This window comes from Rutidosis leptorrhynchoides, chromosome 1 (genome assembly GCF_046630445.1).
Source record: "Rutidosis leptorrhynchoides isolate AG116_Rl617_1_P2 chromosome 1, CSIRO_AGI_Rlap_v1, whole genome shotgun sequence".
Classification (NCBI taxonomy): Eukaryota; Viridiplantae; Streptophyta; class Magnoliopsida; order Asterales; family Asteraceae; genus Rutidosis; species Rutidosis leptorrhynchoides.
This window is the reverse complement of record NC_092333.1, coordinates 611,819,337-611,840,503: the sequence shown is the minus strand read 5'-3', so window position 1 is coordinate 611,840,503 and position 21,167 is coordinate 611,819,337. Positions and strand designations below refer to the sequence as shown.

Sequence of the window (21,167 nt, the reverse complement as noted above, 5' to 3'; positions counted from 1 at the left end):
TCAATCCTTTAAACAACAGCTTACATTTCAGACTTTCTCATACAGCTTTGGCATAATCACACTTAAAAAATAGATGTTCAGCTGATTCAATATCTTGATCACATAAGCAACACTTATCATTTACCATTGGATTTCATCTTTGAATTCTAATTTTTGTTGATAGTCTGTCCCAAATAGCCAACCAAAGAACAAATGCATGCTTAGGGATTATTTGGTTAAACCACACTACATGATACCATCTTTTTGTAGCACCAATAAGTCTCAAATCCAACCAGGCCTGTTTAGTAGAATAATGCACCTTAGTGCCATTGTTGCTTAACCACAGAACCTGATCATCTACATTCTGCAAATTAGGAATTGTAACATGGTTCAATATTGGAAATTTGGATTTCCACTCTTCAGGCCAATCATCACCAACAATCTGCCTATACTGTGCCATAGTTCTATCATCCTTAAATCTTGCATTATATCTTTCTCTTCTTGAAATCAATTGATCTAAAGAACCCATTGCACTCCCACTATCAAACCATATTGAAGTATGTTCCTCATTGCCAATCACATAATGCACATGTCTCTTAACTTTATCCCTCGTACCCTAAAGTTGTTTCCAATTCCAACTGTCATTACACTCAACTTGAATATCCCATATGCTTCTATCTTTAAGTTTAACCAAGTTCACCCATTTAAACCACAAAGTGTCTTTTCTTTCAATAATCTTCCATAACTGTTTCATCAAAAGCACTTCATTCCACTCCATAGATTTTATACCCAAGCCACCATGTTCTTTAGGAGTACATACAATTTTCCACTCCATTGGTTGAGATTGTAATTTGTGCATTACATATAGCTATGTTTGACTCTTGTAGCTGATAACTTTTTATATGTGTTTAGATATTTGTTAGGTTGGCTGAAACTGTTAAATAAAAAATAAAATGGCAAAAAAGTTATGCGTTTTTTTTTCTTTCAAAAACTAGTTCAATTATCGGTTTGTTGTTTCCCTCTCTCAAAAAACTTTAAGCTCTTTATAATCAAACGGAGCTTTTTACTTAATAAAAGTTTTTTTATAAAAGTTAAAAACTAAAAGTTTCTAAAAGCTTCAAAAAATTTGATGCCAAACATGCCCAATACAAAACATGGATATTTTTATAAGAAACATTTCATATACGAAACGTGCGTATAAGACCTCATCATCACTTCATAGTTCATACCTTTCACAAACACTATCATACAAGAAAATTTGCCTTTTTGAACATAACAATTTATTATTTTCTCATATTCTTTATTAAGTTAAATGTATTTAACCTATTCCAAAGCTCATCATGTCTACCATTTCAACACATTTACCTCCCCTTTTGAGATTTTTTTGTTTTAGCAAACATTTTCACAAATTAAACGGATTAAGTCTTAGGATCTTTGGTGCATAATCCTGTATAATCTTTATCGATTAATGTTTCTCTACAAAATTGACAACACACAAACATCTACTGTATATGAACGTAGAATGTGCATGTCACAGCCTCAGAAAATTCACCAGTAATTATAATATTGGTATTATCTACCATGACAACTAATAATAGTGTCATGAAAAACAAAAATTAGATGCCAACTTTTTCCACTTGCAGATTAATGCAAGTTTATCAAGTGTTAACTATCTTTCTTTTCATCCAATTTCTTTGGAAGGTCTTCAGCATTTGGGCGTTTATCGATCAGCACGCCGCTACGCTTTGCAAGAATACCAACCTTTTTAGCAAGCACACGAACACATTCATGAAACTCGACAGTGCAATCATCAACATTAACATTTGCAGAACTGAAAACAAACAAATAAACATGCAATATACTTTACTCATAATAATCTATGTTAAAGTGTCAAAACAAAATTAAAACGACTGAGAACTAAATGCAGGAGTTTTAACGAGTTACGTGGTGAGAGATTGAGCTAAAGCATGCAATGAGTCAGCAAAATCAGTTACACCGGCTAAGGAAACACATGATTTAAGCCGCTCAAAGAGGCTGCGTAATCTTAATGTTGACCCACGTAATGTGTTGTATTCAGATGCTTTTCGATCAGCTGCACAGAGATGAGTTTGAGCCTCTGCTCGTGCTTCATTCAGACAATTCTCCAAGTGAGCACAATTAATCTGTTGAGTAACAGATTCATCATGTTCATATTAATACAAAGAGAAAGGCAACCTACCTGACCCGCTCAGTTTGACACCTCTAAACAGTGTATATAACACGAATTACAAAGTTTAAAGCTTAAAAAGACGCGATAAATGGAACCACATTTAGAAAATAGTATTATACGCAGTACCATAATTACCTGAAATTCTTCTAGAAGCTTCCGATTCATTTCCAACTGCTGAGCAAGTTTCGTGACCTCTTCCAAAGCGGCTTCAAGTTTGACTTCCGCTTCAGTAAGTTGATTCGACTTTTCTTCAATTATGCTCTGCAATTCCACCACAAGATCACCACTGGTTTTATCTCCGCGTGTTTTTGAAAGTGGGGCCATGTTATCGGCTGACGAACTAGTAATTAATTGCATCCCGATATCGTCCTTTTCATTACGAATTATTTCCCTCATTGATGAATCCAAATGAGAGTTCGGGTTTACCATTCCCGACGATTCACTCATCGTATCATCCAAAATCTTACCATGTTTTTCAACGCCCAATTCGGTAACTAACGTACTATGACCATATGAAGCATCATCCATAGACTCGGAAACTAAACATATATCCGATTTACTATCCACAATTTTGCCAATTGATAACGAATCGTGATCAGATAACTTTTGTTCCAGTTCCTTTATTCGTTTCTCATACAAACCGCATTGAATTTGTTTTTCTCTCAAAACAGATTCCAATTGTTTCCCATATTCATCTTTCAACCGCAAGGCTTCATTAGTCTTTTCTTCTGCATTTTTCAACAAAATTACCATTTCGCCCTCATCAAACTGATAAAAACAAAGACGAGCAATCGCAGAAGCCAGTTCCGCTTTTAACTTTGCATTCTCGACTTCCATCTTGCTTGTCCCAACAATTTCCTCCAAATCAATAGAAACCTGAAATTCGGTAAACTGTTCAGGGGCAAAACGGTCCAAATCCGAAATCTCAAGATCAAGTAAATCACTATCAAACGGAACAACATTGACATCACATGTGCTCGGAGTATCATACAGTCCCATTAACGCTAAAACATCTCGAGGTATATACAAACTATGTACTTTTATAAATTCCTCTCGTTTTCTCACTTCAAATTCCCGTTTAGATGCAAGACTTTCGGCTAACTGGCCCGCCATTCCCATAAAAAGTTTCATCGACGCCTTTCTTCTAACTATTTCTGCAAGACACGCTCGATAAGCGGGCCCAATCCCACGAACCACCTTTAACTGCTCAAACTGATCGTTTTGACGATTTATTGCCTCGTTAAATACAGAAAATTTGTACCTAACGTCTCTAATGATGTACTGTATATACGCAATCTTTTGCATGTATCCGTGAACAAAACTGTTCATTTGTGACTTTTTGTCTTTGCAGAACATAAAGAGGTCGGAAATTGTGTGCTCACATGCCTGCATATTCGGAAGATAATTTTTGTCGTGACCCTCGTACATCGGGCCCAATGCTGACACTGCATCATGAGGACGAAGGGAACTCGATAGTTGACTGGTCAAACAATCATCCACGAGTTTCTTTACCGTGCCCACATCTTTGCTGTATTGATGTACATACCAAAATAAACGAGAAAATATTATCAGTACAACCATAACTGCGTTTTCTATATCGATAAATAAGTCATCTTTACTCAAACAAACCCTTAAACCTGTGTTTATCAACGTAGCATATATTAATGAGCGAAAAACTGGATTATACTCTGCAGATTCCAAACGAAGACATTTTCGCATCAACAACATTACAAAGATATAACCGAACAGTCAACATTGATTATTAAATGTCAAATTAGTTACCTTTTAATCTTAAAATTTAAGGTAACTATTTATATTTATTCTTTGGGGAATATTTGATACCATGTTGCAGTTACAATTAAGAACTTCACATTTAAAACACTTAACAAATAAGAACCAATATGATGTACACTAATTCTAAATTTACAATGTACTAGGGTTAAATCATCCAAACCAATATATTAGATCTTTATTATCAGAAGTAATTAAGATACAAACTTTTATTTGGTAACAGAACCATATACAGAGTATCTTCTATTTGGTCTACAGAATGACATAATAAATCTTCATAAATACGATAATCGCCACATGTACCCTAATTATCACACGCAACAAGCCTTCTTGATACGAACTCAGGTAACAGATATTTAACAAGGAAAATAAATATACCAACCTCAAAACTTGCATAATACTTTTCTGCTCATTTATGTGGTGCTGGTGCTCCTTAATCGTTCGCTCCAAATCTCGACTAATAATCGAAGCTTCACTAGAAAACAAAAGTTCAGTACTACCCTTTAACTCTCTAAATTCTTCCTTAAACTCTGCAAATTTAATTTCAAACTGCCTGTGCGAATTACTGCAATCATCCACCGTTTTTTTCAAATTTTTTTCCTTCACAAAATCGGATAAACAGTTATGATTATCTGTCTGTAACGAGGGTATAAGTTTAATTGACCTTAATCTCTCGAAATCCCTCCAAAAATTCACTAAAAGATTCGAATGTGATCTATGCTGATGTGAGTAACGCTTAACAAAATCAGAGTAATTATGAAGGACCATTTTATAAATATGGTCCAAATTACCCCTGGCAATTTCTAAAGCCTTCTCTTGAATCTTAAGCTCTTTTAAAAACCGTTCACATGTTTCATATTTCAATAGGGTACGTCGGTAAATTGTGTCTCCAAGCTGATAGTGGTACCTAAATTGCCTCTCGTATGAAGGTAACGCCTTTAAAGCAGGTTCAGATGCTTCATCTAACGGATGAGGATCGTTTAATGATGATGACGATGGTAGTGGTGGGTCCAGATGAATTTTCTCAGGTAACTCGATTTCTTCCGGTTGAGGTGGGATCGAATTACTTCTCATTTTCGATTTATTATATAAGAATACTTCTTTATCATCTAAAGGGAGTTTATATGCAGAAAGTGGCTGTTGTGGTTCTAACTTCATGTCTAAATACAAAAGAAGCTGATCGTTTAATCGAATCCCAGAAAGCGATTCGAGATACCTTTGAACAGCTTCAACAAGTGTATATTCATCACAATTTAGCTCATACGAATGCCCATTTTCGGCAACATGAACTAAAAGCTTCCCCCTTTGTACACTTGAACTCATCTTCCTCAACAATTATTATTACAAAATCAAAAAATAATTTAATCCCACAAATAATCTGCAATCATTCACAAATAAACACCCTACCAGCTATATTTTCACCATCATCAAAGTCTGTAAAAAAGTAATTCAAAAGTTACTAAAACCCTAAGAGAATCAAAACCCACAAACAAAATTCAAAAAAAGTAATGTAATTGTCAATTTAATTATAAAAACTTCAAAACCCTAATACTCACCAGCCCACCAAGATTCTTGAAAATCACAACTCAAAATCTCCAAACTGTAAGGAACCAGAGAGATTATAATGAAACAAAAATACTCAGAAAAAATTAAATATATAATTATACATACACTAAAATCCAAAGATGGGTTCAATGACTAAAACTCCGATAAATAAAGTGAATGCAGGATACATACAAAATTAATGATTAATAACGTGTAGCAAACGGAAAAAAAAAATAGACATAATAAAAAGAATTACTCACAGTTGACCCAGAAACAACAAAGTAATATCTTAATTTTAATTAGAGGAAAATATAATAAAAGTGCTTGATCATATTAGCAACATTACCAACGAAGCAGTGCTTCAGTGGTACCCGTCGCTTATGATCCCAAGGCTCACAGGAGGGCCTTGTTGAATACAGATAGGTGCAGGTTCGATTCTCGGCCTGCAACTTCCTGTTGGGTATTGTGGGGGAGGTGCTTTACACGGCTTACTTAGCCCTAGCGGGGTGGGCGGTATGGGTGACATAGTCACACGGATTCAGGGTTTTTCCGCCAGAATAAACCTTTTGAATATTAGCAACATTGTTATTTAAATGATTAAATTAGTAAATATCGAGATGGATGATAAAGAACCTTTTATTAGAGTAACCCACAAGGTACTGCAAATGTGGATGCAGTTGGAAAAAAGCTCGATTCTTTTTTGTAGTTATCTACAGAATATATAATATTAATTAATTAATATGGATGGATGTATAAATCATTAATGCATATATACTGTATATAATACGTATATGTTCTTCCCTCACACGAGCATGAAGAATTGAAGATTCAGTCGATAAAGCTTTGATGGTTTTATATTTGTTATTTTGTTATTGTGAATCTAAAACCATTCCCAACCAGTGGCGGTAACACGACTTTTTTTTTTACTAGGGGCAAAAACAATTAAAACCGTAACAATTTTTTTGGACAAAATATGGAGGTTTTGGGGTAAAAAATTGAGGTTTTTAGGCAAATTATGCAAGTTTTTTTGGCAAAATTTGAAGGTTTGTGGGCAAAATTTGAAGGTTTTGGGGTAAAATTTGGAGATTTTTGGGCAAAATCTGAAAATTTTGGGGCAAAATATGTAGTTTTGAGACAAAAAAAAAAAATCCACCGGGGGCAAAATCGAAAAATCCAAAAAATTTACACTTAAAATTGTAAATCCACTGGGGGCGCCTGCCCCGTTTGCCCCTAAATAAAACCGCCCGTGTTCCCAACCACGACGCCTTCCTCAAAATTTACTCAGCGCCACATCAGCTTTCTCTCTCCTCATTTCTCACCACTTCCTCACATAACACAACATTGTCAACCATGACATACTTTCTCCCCATCACATACCCACAAAATTAATTAAATAAATTAAGTTACAAATATATAAGTTATGAGTACAAGTGAAAACAACACTTCTCTCTTTTTCATACGTCCTCATTTATGCTTATACATGACAAATTCTAGGGCGAGAGAGGTGAAGGCAAGTGAGGGATAGGTGAGGGCTTGACATTGCCAATGGCGCCCTCGCATGACATGATTGATGACACTCCCCAGCACTTGCCGCTGGGAGTGGTCTAACAAGTATGGAGTACAGAGTAATTTATTTTATTTTATTTTATTTTATTTTGAAAATAAACAAATTAGCCGAATGTTAATTGGTTACACGTGTAACTTTTCACCGTTTCATATTCACGGAGGGTTTTAGACGTTCTGATTTTAAACCGTGATTTCGAGATGTACTCGTATTTTGCTAGTAATTTTATTCGATTAAAAAAGTCTGACATCAACCATTTTATTTTTTTTTGAAAAAGTTAGTTTTGGAATCAGTTACACTAGTTGTAGTGGTAGGGGGCGTGAGTTGGTGGTGTGAGTTGTTTTTTACATTTTTTGATAACTAGACGTGTGAGTTTTTTGTGTCGAGTAGTGGTGTTATTGGTTTTTAGTGTGTGTTGTTAGTGGAATGCTGATGTGACATTTTAATTTTTCTTTTTTTGTATTTCATTAATTTGTTTTATTTTAAGTGAAAAAAATGTAACATAATTTGAATAATTAAAAAGACATCTTCCATTAAAAATAAAAAAAAATACGATTCTTAAAAAAATTACATAAATTAAATTCATAAAATAAAGACGAAAAACATAGACTAGTCGATATTTGGGATGTTGTCAATGTTCAAGTCATCTTTTAATTTGCCACGAATCATCTTTTTTTAGATTTTGAAGACGTGTCACGTCTTCCAGGTCTTCAAATTGAGCAGATGATTTCTCCAACAAATCAAATTGCGTAAGTGCGGTTTGCATACTAACATATTCATTGAATTTATCAATCGCACATTTCTTATTGGTGGCCACATTAGTCATTTGGTCCAAAAATTCATCCACCCTTGACGAGCTCGAACTCTTACTACGGGATGACGCTCCTGCGTTCAAAGAAGCTGTTTTTTTTCCTTGGCTTTCTTTGCTTTATCACGGCCCATTGGACGTGGCATCGGGACGTCCTTATAGTGACCCGGAAAATTTCGACTAATTTTAAATCAAACTCTCGATACGATATTGTATTTTCAACACGATAAGCAAAGTCTATTGTATTCTCAAAAATTATGAACTGTTTCATATATTTAATTGACCTTCGACCATTTTCGACGATTCACGAACAACTATTTGTAAATAGATACATATATATTTTAATATATATATATATATATATATATATATATATATATATATATATATATATATATATATATATATATATATATATATATTGTATGTATTTGAATTTTAATTTAAAATATTGTATGCTTTAATTAATTAGGTAAAATAAAAATAAAAATAAAATATGATATTATGATAATTATTATTTAAAACACATCTATATAAATAAAGTATATTAAATATATATTTTGTGATTTCGAATCTATTTAGTAAAACGAAAAGAACACTCAATTGTCATTCGATCGATATTAAACAAGTTAAATTCGAACTTATGTGATTTAAAAATAAACGGTGATTCAAAAATGAGTTTTATAAATTATAGGTTTATTAAAATGTATTTAGGATAATTCTTGAATTTTAAAACTTTTTATATTTTACTTGGAGTTGGGAGTGAATAATTAATGTAATTTTTATTTAATTGTTAACGACTAAATTTTATACCATAATGACCAAAATAAATCAAATTATTTAATTTAAAAATATGAAATTTTCCCAAAGACATTTTCATCCGCCACTGATTAACAACGGACTACGAAATACTATCCTATTAAAATTGTCGATAAAACAAATCCAAAAGAAGTTGCAAATTGTTGATCTCACACGATTCTTTTTCATTATTATTATTTGTTTATTACATATACTTTAACCGTGTTTCAGTTCTTACAAAACATGAAAACTAGTTTTACTATTTTCTTTTTCTAATTACTGTTTTTCTTTTGACAAACACCACAAATCATTGAGTACCTTTTGTTGTTTCTCTGCAATATAACTTATATAGAATATAGACATATGAGATCTCATAACCACAATTAATTCATCACCTTTATAAAAACAACTAGTTGGTCAATACCTATGATGAACCATCATCTATCTGTTTATGTTCCGATGACCAAACCAACAATAACCAAGATATGATTCTATCACCACTATCATGTTATTTATTTCTATTTCCAAAACTTGTTCGATTAACATCACCATTTACAAGATAATTACAGTTGCTCTTCGAACAACAAAACCACCTCAATTCACCACTTTCGGCTACTACAATACGATGAAACCCATCACCATCTTAAACCTTCTACTTTTAATAACCATCGAACGCCCCAACATGATTTCATGCTCACCTTCGAACCCTTCTTGCTCACCTTTTGTTTACAACACGACCACCTTCATCACCCTCGGTCGTACACCCTTTTCCATCACCTCACCTCCGGTCACTAACCCATAAACACGCCACCACCTCTACACCACCACCATCGACCTTTACCATCACCAAGAACACCTTTACCGTCCACCATTCACCACCACTATGGAACCACCATTAAAATATTGCTATTATATATATATATATATATATATATATATATATATATATATATATATATATATATATATATATATATATATATATATATATATATATATATATTTGTTTATGTTACAGTCACCAAGATCCAAACCTCCATCAAACCACATCAATATGCCATTATCATCATTAAACTGCCATAACCTGTGATTATGTTACTGCTACTGTTTGGGTGTAACACTAACCGAACCCACATGTGTTGATATCGGTTATTAAGTAGTAAGACCACCACAAACCCACCCATATCGAACCCCAAGCACAAAACCACTTCAGTTTGCTGCAGACCACCAAACCCATAACCTTCATCGCATCATCTTGTAAACTGCTACTAATTTCTATTGTTGTTTACTTCTACTCGACTTTTATTCTTCTGTGTAAATCATCAACCATCGCCACTGCTACAGCGGTTAATGTTGCTGTTTTATGCCATCAAAACCACCCACAACTACCATGTGACAACCCGAAAATTTCTGACCGAATTTAAACTTTATCTTTATATTATTCCGACACGATAAGCGAAGTTTGTTAAGTTGAATCTCAAGAAGTGTAAACTGTATTCATACATTCATTTAGCCTTGACCAAACCCTGACGATTCACGAACCATTATAATTGGATTGGAAAATATACGTGTATATATATATATATATATATATATATATATATATATATATATATATATATATATATATATACAAAAATATAATATTAACTTAGTCAAAAAAACGTCCTGATTTAAAATAATATACTTTGATAAACAACGAGTCACTGATTTATAGAAGCAAATGACCACAACGCTCAATTTTATAAGTTACATTTTTTATAACGTAATTTATTGATGAGTAAGTCAAATTATTAATAAGGGTACACGTCGCGTAACGTAAAAGGCTAGTTTTCTAAACGTACGAAAGTGTGTTCGAAAAACCGAAAGTGGTACACGAGTCGAGTATCAACGTACGAGTCAACGGACCTAAAATTACAAGTCAACTATGTACATGAATATAATATAATATATATATAATTAATATTACGTAGATGCAACGGAGATGATAAATACTAGTTTGACTTGCGAACAATACTCACGAACATTACCCATAACCTCCATAGTTATAACCCATAGTTTCCCTAGCTCTATCCCGCTCGGAAGGCTTGTTTGAAAATAATTCGCTCATGACCTCGTCGTAGTATTTTATGTATAATAATACTAATAATAATACTCCTAACTATAAGATTAATAATAATATTAATCTTAATAATAATAATAATATAAATAATAAATACAAAATATAATACGGAGTAATATAGATATTAATATGTGTGTGTGTGAGAGCAAACTGGCCAATGATAACGCCAAAATTATACATGTTTATTGCCGTTATTTCGATCCAAAGTTTTCCATTTGTATGTAATTGTTGTACATATGTATGGTAATTCGTATATATTTGTAAAAGTCCATTGTGAATGAATAAATGAAGACCAACAGCGAAAACAGAGTTAAAACGAAGATTGAACGCGCAAAACAGCCGGAAACACTGAAACAGGTCCAAATGCGGCGCATCTCTCTTAGATGCGGCGCATCTATGCACCAAATAACTCCTGACAGTTTCAGATGCGGAGCATGCAGACTTCTGGACCAAAACAGCCTCAGATGCGGCGCATCTGAGATGGATGCGGAGCATCCAAGCCAGATGCAGTGCATCTGTCCCAGATGCGGCGCATCTGACCCCCTGCCGACAGTCCTGAGTGCAGAATCGAGCTGGAATCTACTGAACGTAAAGAGATGCGGCGCATCCTAAAGAGATGCGGTGCATCTGGTCACTTTCTGGCCAAAATACCTAACTTTTGAGGCTATTTAATGGAGCCTTTGGTTACTTACTTCATACACCTTCACTACTACGTTCTCCCTCAGTTCTAAGACAATTTTCAAGGTTCAAGGAAGGCTGCAAGTCAATCTCCACTCTTTCGACATCAAGATTAAGCTAGGATCGTTTATCGCAATTGGTACTATTGTAACATCCCGCGTTTTTCCGTTAAATTTAATTTTAACACCGTTTTTTTTTTAAAACATAATCTTTCGTATTTAAATTAATAGTTTCCGTGAGTAACGTTCATTATATTCTCGCTATTTAATTTTGACATCACCCGTTTACTCGAGCGTTTTAAAAATATTCGATCGGTTAAATCCCGCACCCGCTTTGAAACTCGAGGGACCGGAGTTGCCAAATGGGCAAACTAGTTGACTAGGTCAACTAGTCAACCCATTTTTTTTTCTCATTCTATCATCTCCCTCATCTCTTTTCTCTCCATCTCAAGAACACACACACAAACCCATTCCATTCATTCATCATCTAAATTCAATCTTGGAAGCTCACAACAAATCCGACTACATATTTTTAATCCTCTCGTCATTCTCTACGATTTGATACTAACTTCACCGATTTTGGGTAACATTTCTAAAACTCTAGATTTCTCAAATTCGTGTTTTTGACTTGAAATGTTGTTAGTTAGTGTCTATGGCTCGTGTGTAACATGAATATATGATTTGTATGCTCGATCTTGATGTTTTGGTGTAACTAGCTTGAAAATGAAAAGTGTATGCTTAATCTTTGATTTTGGATGATGAAATGTGTTTAGATGTTAATGTTTGTGTGTTCAAAGTGTTAGTTACTTCAATAGCTTCGTTTTGGTGTGTTGATTGACATGAAAACCTTACATTAACATGATTAGTGATTTTGAGGTTTGGTTAGGGGTTGACAACTCTTAAAACGAACTTTTGATGCGTTGAATGCTTATTAATGTTATTGATAAGTGTTTAGTTGTATTACATGTTTCATTACCTTCAAAACGGCATATCATATGTATAAATCGGATTCCCGAAACTTGAATTGCAATTGATGAACTTGAAACCTTGTTTTGGAACGTTTAACGAACTTTCGACGAGATTTTTGTTGTCTAAAATGATAAATTTGATTTAGGAAATGTATCTAGTTGTGTTCCTTGTCGAAAGAGCTTTCCGGTGATATAAAATACATGTCTTGATTGTTTGCGGATCATAAACTAGGATTGATTGAAGTTTGGCTCGTGCCTTGTGTTTTCTGCAAACAGGACCTGTAAGCCTTTTGGGACGCCGTCCCAACCTCCTAGACGCCGTCCCACCTTTTGAACCTAGACGCCGTCTAGGATATCAGGACGCCGTCCCACCCTTCAATGTGGGACGCCGTCTAGCCATTTGGGACGCCGTCCCATTGTACTAAAACTGGCTGTTTTGCTTGGTCATTTGACGTAAAATGTTTGATATGCTACGGACCTCCGATTAACATGAAACTTGGCCAACATGCTCATATATGATTATATAACTTAGAAAAATTGTCGGATACCCGACCCGACATCGTTGACTTTGACTTTGACCAAGTTTTACTTTTAGCCAAACTTAACCAAACGTTTATGCAATCGTTCTAACATGCTTTTATACTTCATTCTCGCATGAAACTTGACAACGTGATTCACATGCTATACTTTTCGAGTCTTAACGAGCCATAGGACTAATTGAACACATTTCACCCGATCTTGTATCGTAACCGGTTAATTGACACAACTTACTTGTTTAGGTCAAGGCTAAGCAACTTTCATGAATACGTTACTTTGTGAAGTACTTTTATACTCGTGCACTCGAGGTGAGATCATAGTCCCACCTTTTCAACAACTTTTTATACTTTTAGATTGTGGGCTGAGAAACATATACTTTGTTACATTTTGTACTACTTACTTTTATACTTTGAACACAAGTACAAGGAAAACAAACATTCCACAGCGAGTTAGAACAAAAATCCTCAATTCGATTATCATTAGTTACACTTGCAGGGTGTAAGCGAGAACTTATATTGTGTGGCCATACGGGTTTGACAAACCCTCATTACGGACGGTTCGCTACCGTCTACAGATGAAATATATTTTCGAGAAACAGTGTATGTTCTAACACTATTGTGATGGGGTTCTATGGAAGGAAACGTTAAGTCTTGATAATTGGGTGCTCGCGAACAATACTTTTGGAATGCAAACGATTTTGATAATCAACTATGGGAATACTAAATCTTGTGGTTCAAAAACAACGTTTACAAATACATCTATGATTTCACCAACGTTTTTCGTTGACAGTTTTCTATATGTTTCTCAGGTTCATACTCGGCTACTTGATACATGCTTCCGCACTCTTTGATTACTTGATTGGAGTCTACCATGCTTGCATACGCTAGGGATAGCATTTTTGGATTCAAACTTTTGTCTACTTACTTACGCTATTTATAGCAACTGTAGTTTCAAACTAATTATGTCGCAAGTTATTTCATTCATACTTTATAACTTTGTAAACTTAAACTTATTGTCGATCCGTTTGTTAAACTAAACTTTGTACCTTTCAAATGAACGCGACATAATTTTGGTCAAACGAGTCTCATATAGGGACTACGACCACGCAACGGGACCTAAGTTAACGACGCCGTCAATAACGGTTTGGTCGGGTCGTTACAAGTGGTATCAGAGCGTTGGTTGTAGGGAACTAGGACGTGCATTAGTGTGTCTAACAGAGTCGTTAGGACGCATTAGTGAGTCTAGACTACAACCGGATAGTTAGCATTTGCATTCTGACATACATTTGCTATAGATAGCACTTACTTGACTACTTGTGCATTATACTTGAATCATTCTTAGGCAAACTTTTTAATGGTACCCAACCTTCATCATACGAACTCGTATTCCGCCACTTTTTGGTAATACACGCGAATTCAAGGTTTATACGCGTACGGATGACCACGACTTCGTTAGTCACTCTAGTTCAGGAATTCTGACTCCTTGGTTGTTATCCACCCCGTCTCAGCTTACTATCCACAAGTGTTGTAAAGTTACCACCACTACTCTAGATGAGTATCGTCATCACTATTTATCACTACGGTTGCGTACTACTCGTTATCATGACTCGTTACTCTTTTCATACCTAAATACATTATTGTCTGACTCGAACCGCATTGACTTGAACAATCATTTATACACTTCCCTAGGGGAACGCTTCCTTAGAGTTGCAAAAATCCTTTCGATTTAATACGAGTCACGTTTGAGACGTCGTTACATTTTGTTCATTTTAGATCTTCACAGTTACACGAACTTGATGTTATGGAGTGATGTGGGAATGGAGGTATGAGTTAGCGTAATATAACGACACTCGATCAACGTGGTTATATTACGGTAAGACATACCAAAGTTCTAGTGACACGTGATGGTGGTTAGACTCGATCAACCTAAACACCACCATGTGCCATGTACATGACTTCATCTATTCATGTTTGGACATCTGAAAACTCCGAGAATATTGATAACAACCATACCAGGGACACATCTTCGATTATTGTCGAACTATATTTATGCTTCCGAATGAATGACAAATTCTCCCAACTTTGACCATACGTTACACGTGTATACTATCTCGTCCTCGCACAGTCTTATTGACTAACTACAACTTACTCGTTATGCTCGCATCGAGGCGGAAACTTCTCTCGCCTTACACTCGTAATTCCGGTTCAGGAAATCTTTTGTTTTAAATTCTTAATGGAGAGAGACTTTTCACGTTATACTAGTTTTCGCCTCGAGGGTGAATAGTCCTGACGAACGTTTTTGGGAAACCGATAAATCTTCCGCGACGCGAATTTCTTGAGAAACTTGTTCTAACTAACGTTTTCGAGTCCTAACGGACTTGTTCAAATATACCTTACGGAATGTACTCCATTTCGGACCGAGATCCTCGTTTCATTTCTAGACTTCGGAGTGCCTTACAAAAAGTCTCGGGACCACGTTTAGACATGAGTACCGCGTACCATCCACAACCGACGGACCGAACAAACACACGATTTAAACCTTGGAAACCATAAGACAAGTTTGTATTACCAACTTCAAATTTGCTTGAGAGAAGCATTTTCCTTTAGCCGCATCCTCGTACTACCATGATTTTCATCGAGTTTTAACGTCACACCTTTTGAAACCACATGTGACCGGAAACGTCATTCTCCTTTTTTTCGAACCAAGTAAACGATGATCAACTCACCGGGGCCGAGTTTATTCATGAACAACCGAGAAAATTTATACATATTCAAGCAAGACCCAACGCGACTCGTAATCACCAAGAGCTACGCCGATGTTAGACGTAAACCTTTCTAATTCCATGGGGAACCGCGTAACGTTAAAAGTCGCACCTTGGAAAGGTGAAATCCGTTTCGGGAAACATAGAAAACTAAATCCGTGATATTTTAATCCTTTTGAAATCTTGGGGCGTTTTGGACCCGTTGCTAGCCGTTTAGATTTTCCGACCCATTTTGAGTCTCCGTTTATCCTACATTCGATGTATCAACTCAAAGACGTGTTTTACGAAACGAGAACTTGTTATCTCCTTTGATGAACTCACTATCGACGATAAACCTCACTTCCTAGGAGGACCGGTTGAAAACCATGAATCATGGAAGCCAAACCTTAAAACAACATATGATCCCGACCGTCAAAATTCGTGGAAGTACTCAAGGACGTACCTTCACTTATTCGTAGAATTTACAACGCAAGATCTCGAGTAAGATTCAACAACTACTACTTCCAACTAAATTTCGGGACGAAATTTCTTTTGAGGCGTGGATAATGTAACATCCCGCGTTTTTCCGTTAAATTTAATTTTAACACCGTTTTTTTTTTTAAAACATAATCTTTCGTATTTAAATTAATAGTTTCCGTGAGTAACGTTCATTATATTCTCGCTATTTAATTTTGACATCACCCGTTTACTCGAGCGTTTTAAAAATATTCGATCGGTTAAATCCCGCACCCGCTTTGAAACTCGAGGGACCGGAGTTGCCAAATGGGCAAACTAGTTGACTAGGTCAACTAGTCAACCCATTTTTTTTTCTCATTCTATCATCTCCCTCATCTCTTTTCTCTCCATCTCAAGAACACACACACAAACCCATTCCATTCATTCATCATCTAAATTCAATCTTGGAAGCTCACAACAAATCCGACTACATATTCTTAATCCTCTCGTCATTCTCTACGATTTGATACTAACTTCACCGATTTTGGGTAACATTTCTAAAACTCTAGATTTCTCAAATTCGTGTTTTTGACTTGAAATGTTGTTAGTTAGTGTCTATGGCTCGTGTGTAACATGAATATATGATTTGTATGCTCGATCTTGATGTTTTGGTGTAACTAGCTTGAAAATGAAAAGTGTATGCTTAATCTTTGATTTTGGATGATGAAATGTGTTTAGATGTTAATGTTTGTGTGTTCAAAGTGTTAGTTACTTCAATAGCTTCGTTTTGGTGTGTTGATTGACATGAAAACCTTACATTAACATGATTAGTGATTTTGAGGTTTGGTTAGGGTTTGACAACTCTTAAAACGAACTTTTGATGCGTTGAATGCTTATTAATGTTATTGATAAGTGTTTAGTTGTATTACATGTTTCATTACCTTCAAAACGGCATATCATATGTATAAATCGGATTCCCGAAACTTGAATTGCAATTGATGAACTTGAAACCTTGTTTTGGAACGTTTAACGAACTTTCGACGAGATTTTTGTTGTCTAAAATGATAAATTTGATTTAGGAAATGTATCTAGTTGTGTTCCTTGTCGAAAGAGCTTTCCGGTGATATAAAATACATGTCTTGATTGTTTGCGGATCATAAACTAGGATTGATTGAAGTTTGGCTCGTGCCTTGTGTTTTCTGCAAACAGGACCTGTAAGCCTTTTGGGACGCCGTCCCAACCTCCTAGATGCCGTCCCACCTTTTGAACCTAGACGCCGTCTAGGATATCAGGACGCCGTCCCACCCTTCAATGTGGGACGCCGTCTAGCCATTTGGGACGCCGTCCCATTGTACTAAAACTGGCTGTTTTGCTTGGTCATTTGACGTAAAATGTTTGATATGCTACGGACCTCCGATTAACATGAAACTTGGCCAACATGATCATATATGATTATATAACTTAGAAAAATTGTCGGATACCCGACCCGACATCGTTGACTTTGACTTTGACCAAGTTTTACTTTTAGCCAAACTTAACCAAACGTTTATGCAATCGTTCTAACATGCTTTTATACTTCATTCTCGCATGAAACTTGACAACGTGATTCACATGCTATACTTTTCGAGTCTTAACGAGCCATAGGACTAATTGAACACATTTCACCCGATCTTGTATCGTAACCGGTTAATTGACACAACTTACTTGTTTAGGTCAAGGCTAAGCAACTTTCATGCATACGTTACTTTGTGAAGTACTTTTATACTCGTGCACTCGAGGTGAGATCATAGTCCCACCTTTTCAACAACTTTTTATACTTTTAGATTGTGGGCTGAGAAACATATACTTTGTTACATTTTGTACTACTTACTTTTATACTTTGAACACAAGTACAAGGAAAACAAACATTCCACAGCGAGTTAGAACAAAAATCCTCAATTTGATTATCATTAGTTACACTTGCAGGGTGTAAGCGAGAACTTATATTGTGTGGCCATACGGGTTTGACAAACCCTCATTACGGACGGTTCGCTACCATCTACAGATGAAATATATTTTCGAGAAACAGTGTATGTTCTAACACTATTGTGATGGGGTTCTATGGAAGGAAACGTTAAGTCTTGATAATTGGGTGCTCGCGAACAATACTTTTGGAATGCAAACGATTTTGATAATCAACTATGGGAATACTAAATCTTGTGGTTCAAAAACAACGTTTACAAATACATCTATGATTTCACCAACGTTTTTCGTTGACAGTTTTCTATATGTTTCTCAGGTTCATACTCGGCTACTTGATACATGCTTCCGCACTCTTTGATTACTTGATTGGAGTCTACCATGCTTGCATACGCTAGGGATAGCATTTTTGGATTCAAACTTTTGTCTACTTACTTACGCTATTTATAGCAACTGTGGTTTCAAACTAATTATGTCGCAAGTTATTTCATTCATACTTTATAACTTTGTAAACTTAAACTTATTGTCGATCCGTTTGTTAAACTAAACTTTGTACCTTTCAAATGAACGCGACATAATTTTGGTCAAACGAGTCTCATATAGGGACTACGACCACGCAACGGGACCTAAGTTAACGACGCCGTCAATAACGGTTTGGTCGGGTCGTTACAACTATTGTTCTATATCTTTTTAACATGAATTCAACTTGTATTTACTGTTTCATTAGTTCTACTATGATTATGTTAGGCTAAAAGCCTTGTGTGTTTACTTCAATATAAGATTTATGGCTTGGGATTGTTCTATACTTTGAGGTTATGCTAGTTATACATATGTTTGATTGATTAAATTATCTAGTTCAACCGTAAGAACCATTGTTATGCTTGTTTAGATCATTACTTCAATTATATAGATTGCAAACCTATTAATGTGAGTTAACTAGGAAAACAATCTATACTTCAATACACCTAGTAATCTAGACGATTAGATACATATACTTAAGTGATTTTGTTACGTGTTTAATTCGGTAATTGAATAAGTTCCAAAGCAACATAGTTATGAAATTACCTCAAGTGATTGTTGTAATTTAGGTTTCACGTGAGTTTAACTTGGTTGGATCTAGTTAGTTAATCAATCTAAATCACCATGTTCTTTCAAAAGATCCATTGTTGTAATCATCCTTGTATCCTAGTTCAATTATGTAAGTTATGACTTGGTTTATGTGAGTTTATCAAAGACCATAGCTTATACTTCAACACCTAGTGATCTAACCACCTATATGTGAGTATAAGATGTTAATTGAACGATATTTAGGATATACAATCATGTAGTTTACTTAGAGTGATCTTAGTAAACTAGGTTTTATGTGAATTCAACCACGAAAGAATCTTGTTGATTAAACATAGCTCTTAAGTTTATAGATATTGTGAAATTGATATAAACTAATTACTTGTAACTATGAAATAACCGTTTTAATTACAAAAGAACAATCCCTGTCATTTATCAAGCATAGAAGTAAACACCGCATTCTCATTCTTGTTATTCATTATAATTATTTACTGTTTCGTTAAACGAAAATACAACTTCAAACACAAACCCCCCCCACCCTCTTTAGAATAATTAATCGTTGTAAAATCCTTAAAACAAACTTTTCCCTGTGGATCGAACTGGTCAATTTACTTGCTAGTTACTGCATGATCGGGTTTTAGTTGCCTGTATTATGTGTTAATTATTAAACATATTGTCTACATTTTAAAGGTTACGTCTTAACACATCAACTTTTTGGCGCCGCTGCCGGGGAAGCAGTTTTGTTAAAAGATTTTAAATAAACTTTGAATTATTCGATCCTTTTGTAGGAATTCAATTCCTAGAAAAGTTACTTTTTATTGTAAGTGAAATGTCCCATTCTTATTGATTAAAAACGTTCCATATTAATTGATTTCGTTGCAAGGTTTTGACCTCTATATGAGACGTTTTTCAAAGACTGCATTCATTTTAAAACAAACCATAACCTTTATTTCATCAATAAAGGTTTAAAAAGCTTTACGTAGATTATCAAATAATGATAATCTAAAATAACCTGTTTACACACGACCATTACATAATGGATTACAATACAAATATGTTACAACAAAATAAGTTTCTTGAATGCAGTTTTTACACAATATCATACAAGCATGGACTCCAAATCTCGTCCTTATTTAAGTATGCGACAACGGAAGCTCTTAATAATCACCTGAGAATAAACATGCTTAAAACATCAACAAAAATGTTGGTGAGTTATAGGTTTAACCTATATATATATCAAATCATAATAATAGACCACAAGATTTCATATTTCAATACACATCCCATACATAGAGATAAAAATCATTCATATGGTGAACACCTGGTAACCGACATTAACAAGATGCATATATAAGAATATCCCCATCATTCCGAGACACCCTTCGGATATGATATAAATTTCGAAGTACTAAAGCATCCGGTACTTTGGATGGGGTTTGTTAGGCCCAATAGATCTATCTTTAGGATTCGCGTCAATTAGGATGTCTGTTCCCTAATTCTTAGATTACCAGACTTAATAAAAAGGGGCATATTCGATTTCGATAATTCAACCATAGAATGTAGTTTCACGTACTTGTGTCTATTTTGTAAATCATTTATAAAACCTGCATGTATTCTCATCCCAAAAATATTAGATTTTAAAAGTGGGACTATAACTCACTTTCACATATTTTTACTTCGTCGGGAAGTAAGACTTGGCCACTGGTTGATTCACGAACCTATAACAATATATACATATATATCAAAGTATGTTCAAAATATATTTACAACACTTTTAATATATTTTGATGTTTTAAGTTTATTAAGTCAGCTGTCCTCGTTAGTAACCTACAACTAGTTGTCCACAGTTAGATGTACAGAAATAAATCGATAAATATTATCTTGAATCAATCCACGACCCAGTGTATACGTATCTCAGTATTGATCACAACTCAAAATATATATATTTT

The 21,167-nt window shown here is 34.9% G+C and overlaps 2 protein-coding genes across 2 annotated transcripts; both read right to left on the bottom strand.

Annotated features, from left to right (window-relative positions):
- Positions 1-133: 133 nt before the first annotated feature.
- On the bottom strand, positions 134-814 carry LOC139847846 (uncharacterized). Its single transcript, XM_071837578.1, has 2 exons — positions 680-814; positions 134-595 (listed from the first exon to the last, which is right to left on the bottom strand). The coding sequence occupies exons 1-2, from the start codon at positions 812-814 to the stop codon at positions 134-136; spliced, it is 597 nt and encodes a 198-aa protein (XP_071693679.1).
- Positions 815-1,455: 641 nt separating this feature from the next.
- On the bottom strand, positions 1,456-5,639 carry LOC139884977 (autophagy-related protein 11-like). Its single transcript, XM_071868938.1, has 5 exons — positions 5,536-5,639; positions 4,362-5,413; positions 2,324-3,716; positions 1,924-2,141; positions 1,456-1,810 (listed from the first exon to the last, which is right to left on the bottom strand). The coding sequence occupies exons 2-5, from the start codon at positions 5,300-5,302 to the stop codon at positions 1,645-1,647; spliced, it is 2,718 nt and encodes a 905-aa protein (XP_071725039.1). The 5' UTR covers positions 5,303-5,413; positions 5,536-5,639; the 3' UTR covers positions 1,456-1,644.
- Positions 5,640-21,167: the final 15,528 nt, after the last annotated feature.

Bases quoted from the DNA above. Each gene is read 5' to 3' on its own strand.
- LOC139847846 (XM_071837578.1), bottom strand. From the start codon at position 814: ATGGAGTGGAAAATTGTATGTACTCCTAAAGAACATGGTGGCTTGGGT. The intron at 596-679 runs GTGAACTTGGTT...AAACAACTTTAG, and splicing joins ACACTTTGTGGTTTAAATGG to GGTACGAGGGATAAAGTTAA.
- LOC139884977 (XM_071868938.1), bottom strand. From the start codon at position 5,302: ATGAGTTCAAGTGTACAAAGGGGGAAGCTTTTAGTTCATGTTGCCGAA. The intron at 2,142-2,323 runs GTAATTATGGTA...GTTACTCAACAG, and splicing joins AGCTTCTAGAAGAATTTCAG to ATTAATTGTGCTCACTTGGA. The intron at 1,811-1,923 runs GTAACTCGTTAA...GTTTGTTTTCAG, and splicing joins TTAGCTCAATCTCTCACCAC to TTCTGCAAATGTTAATGTTG.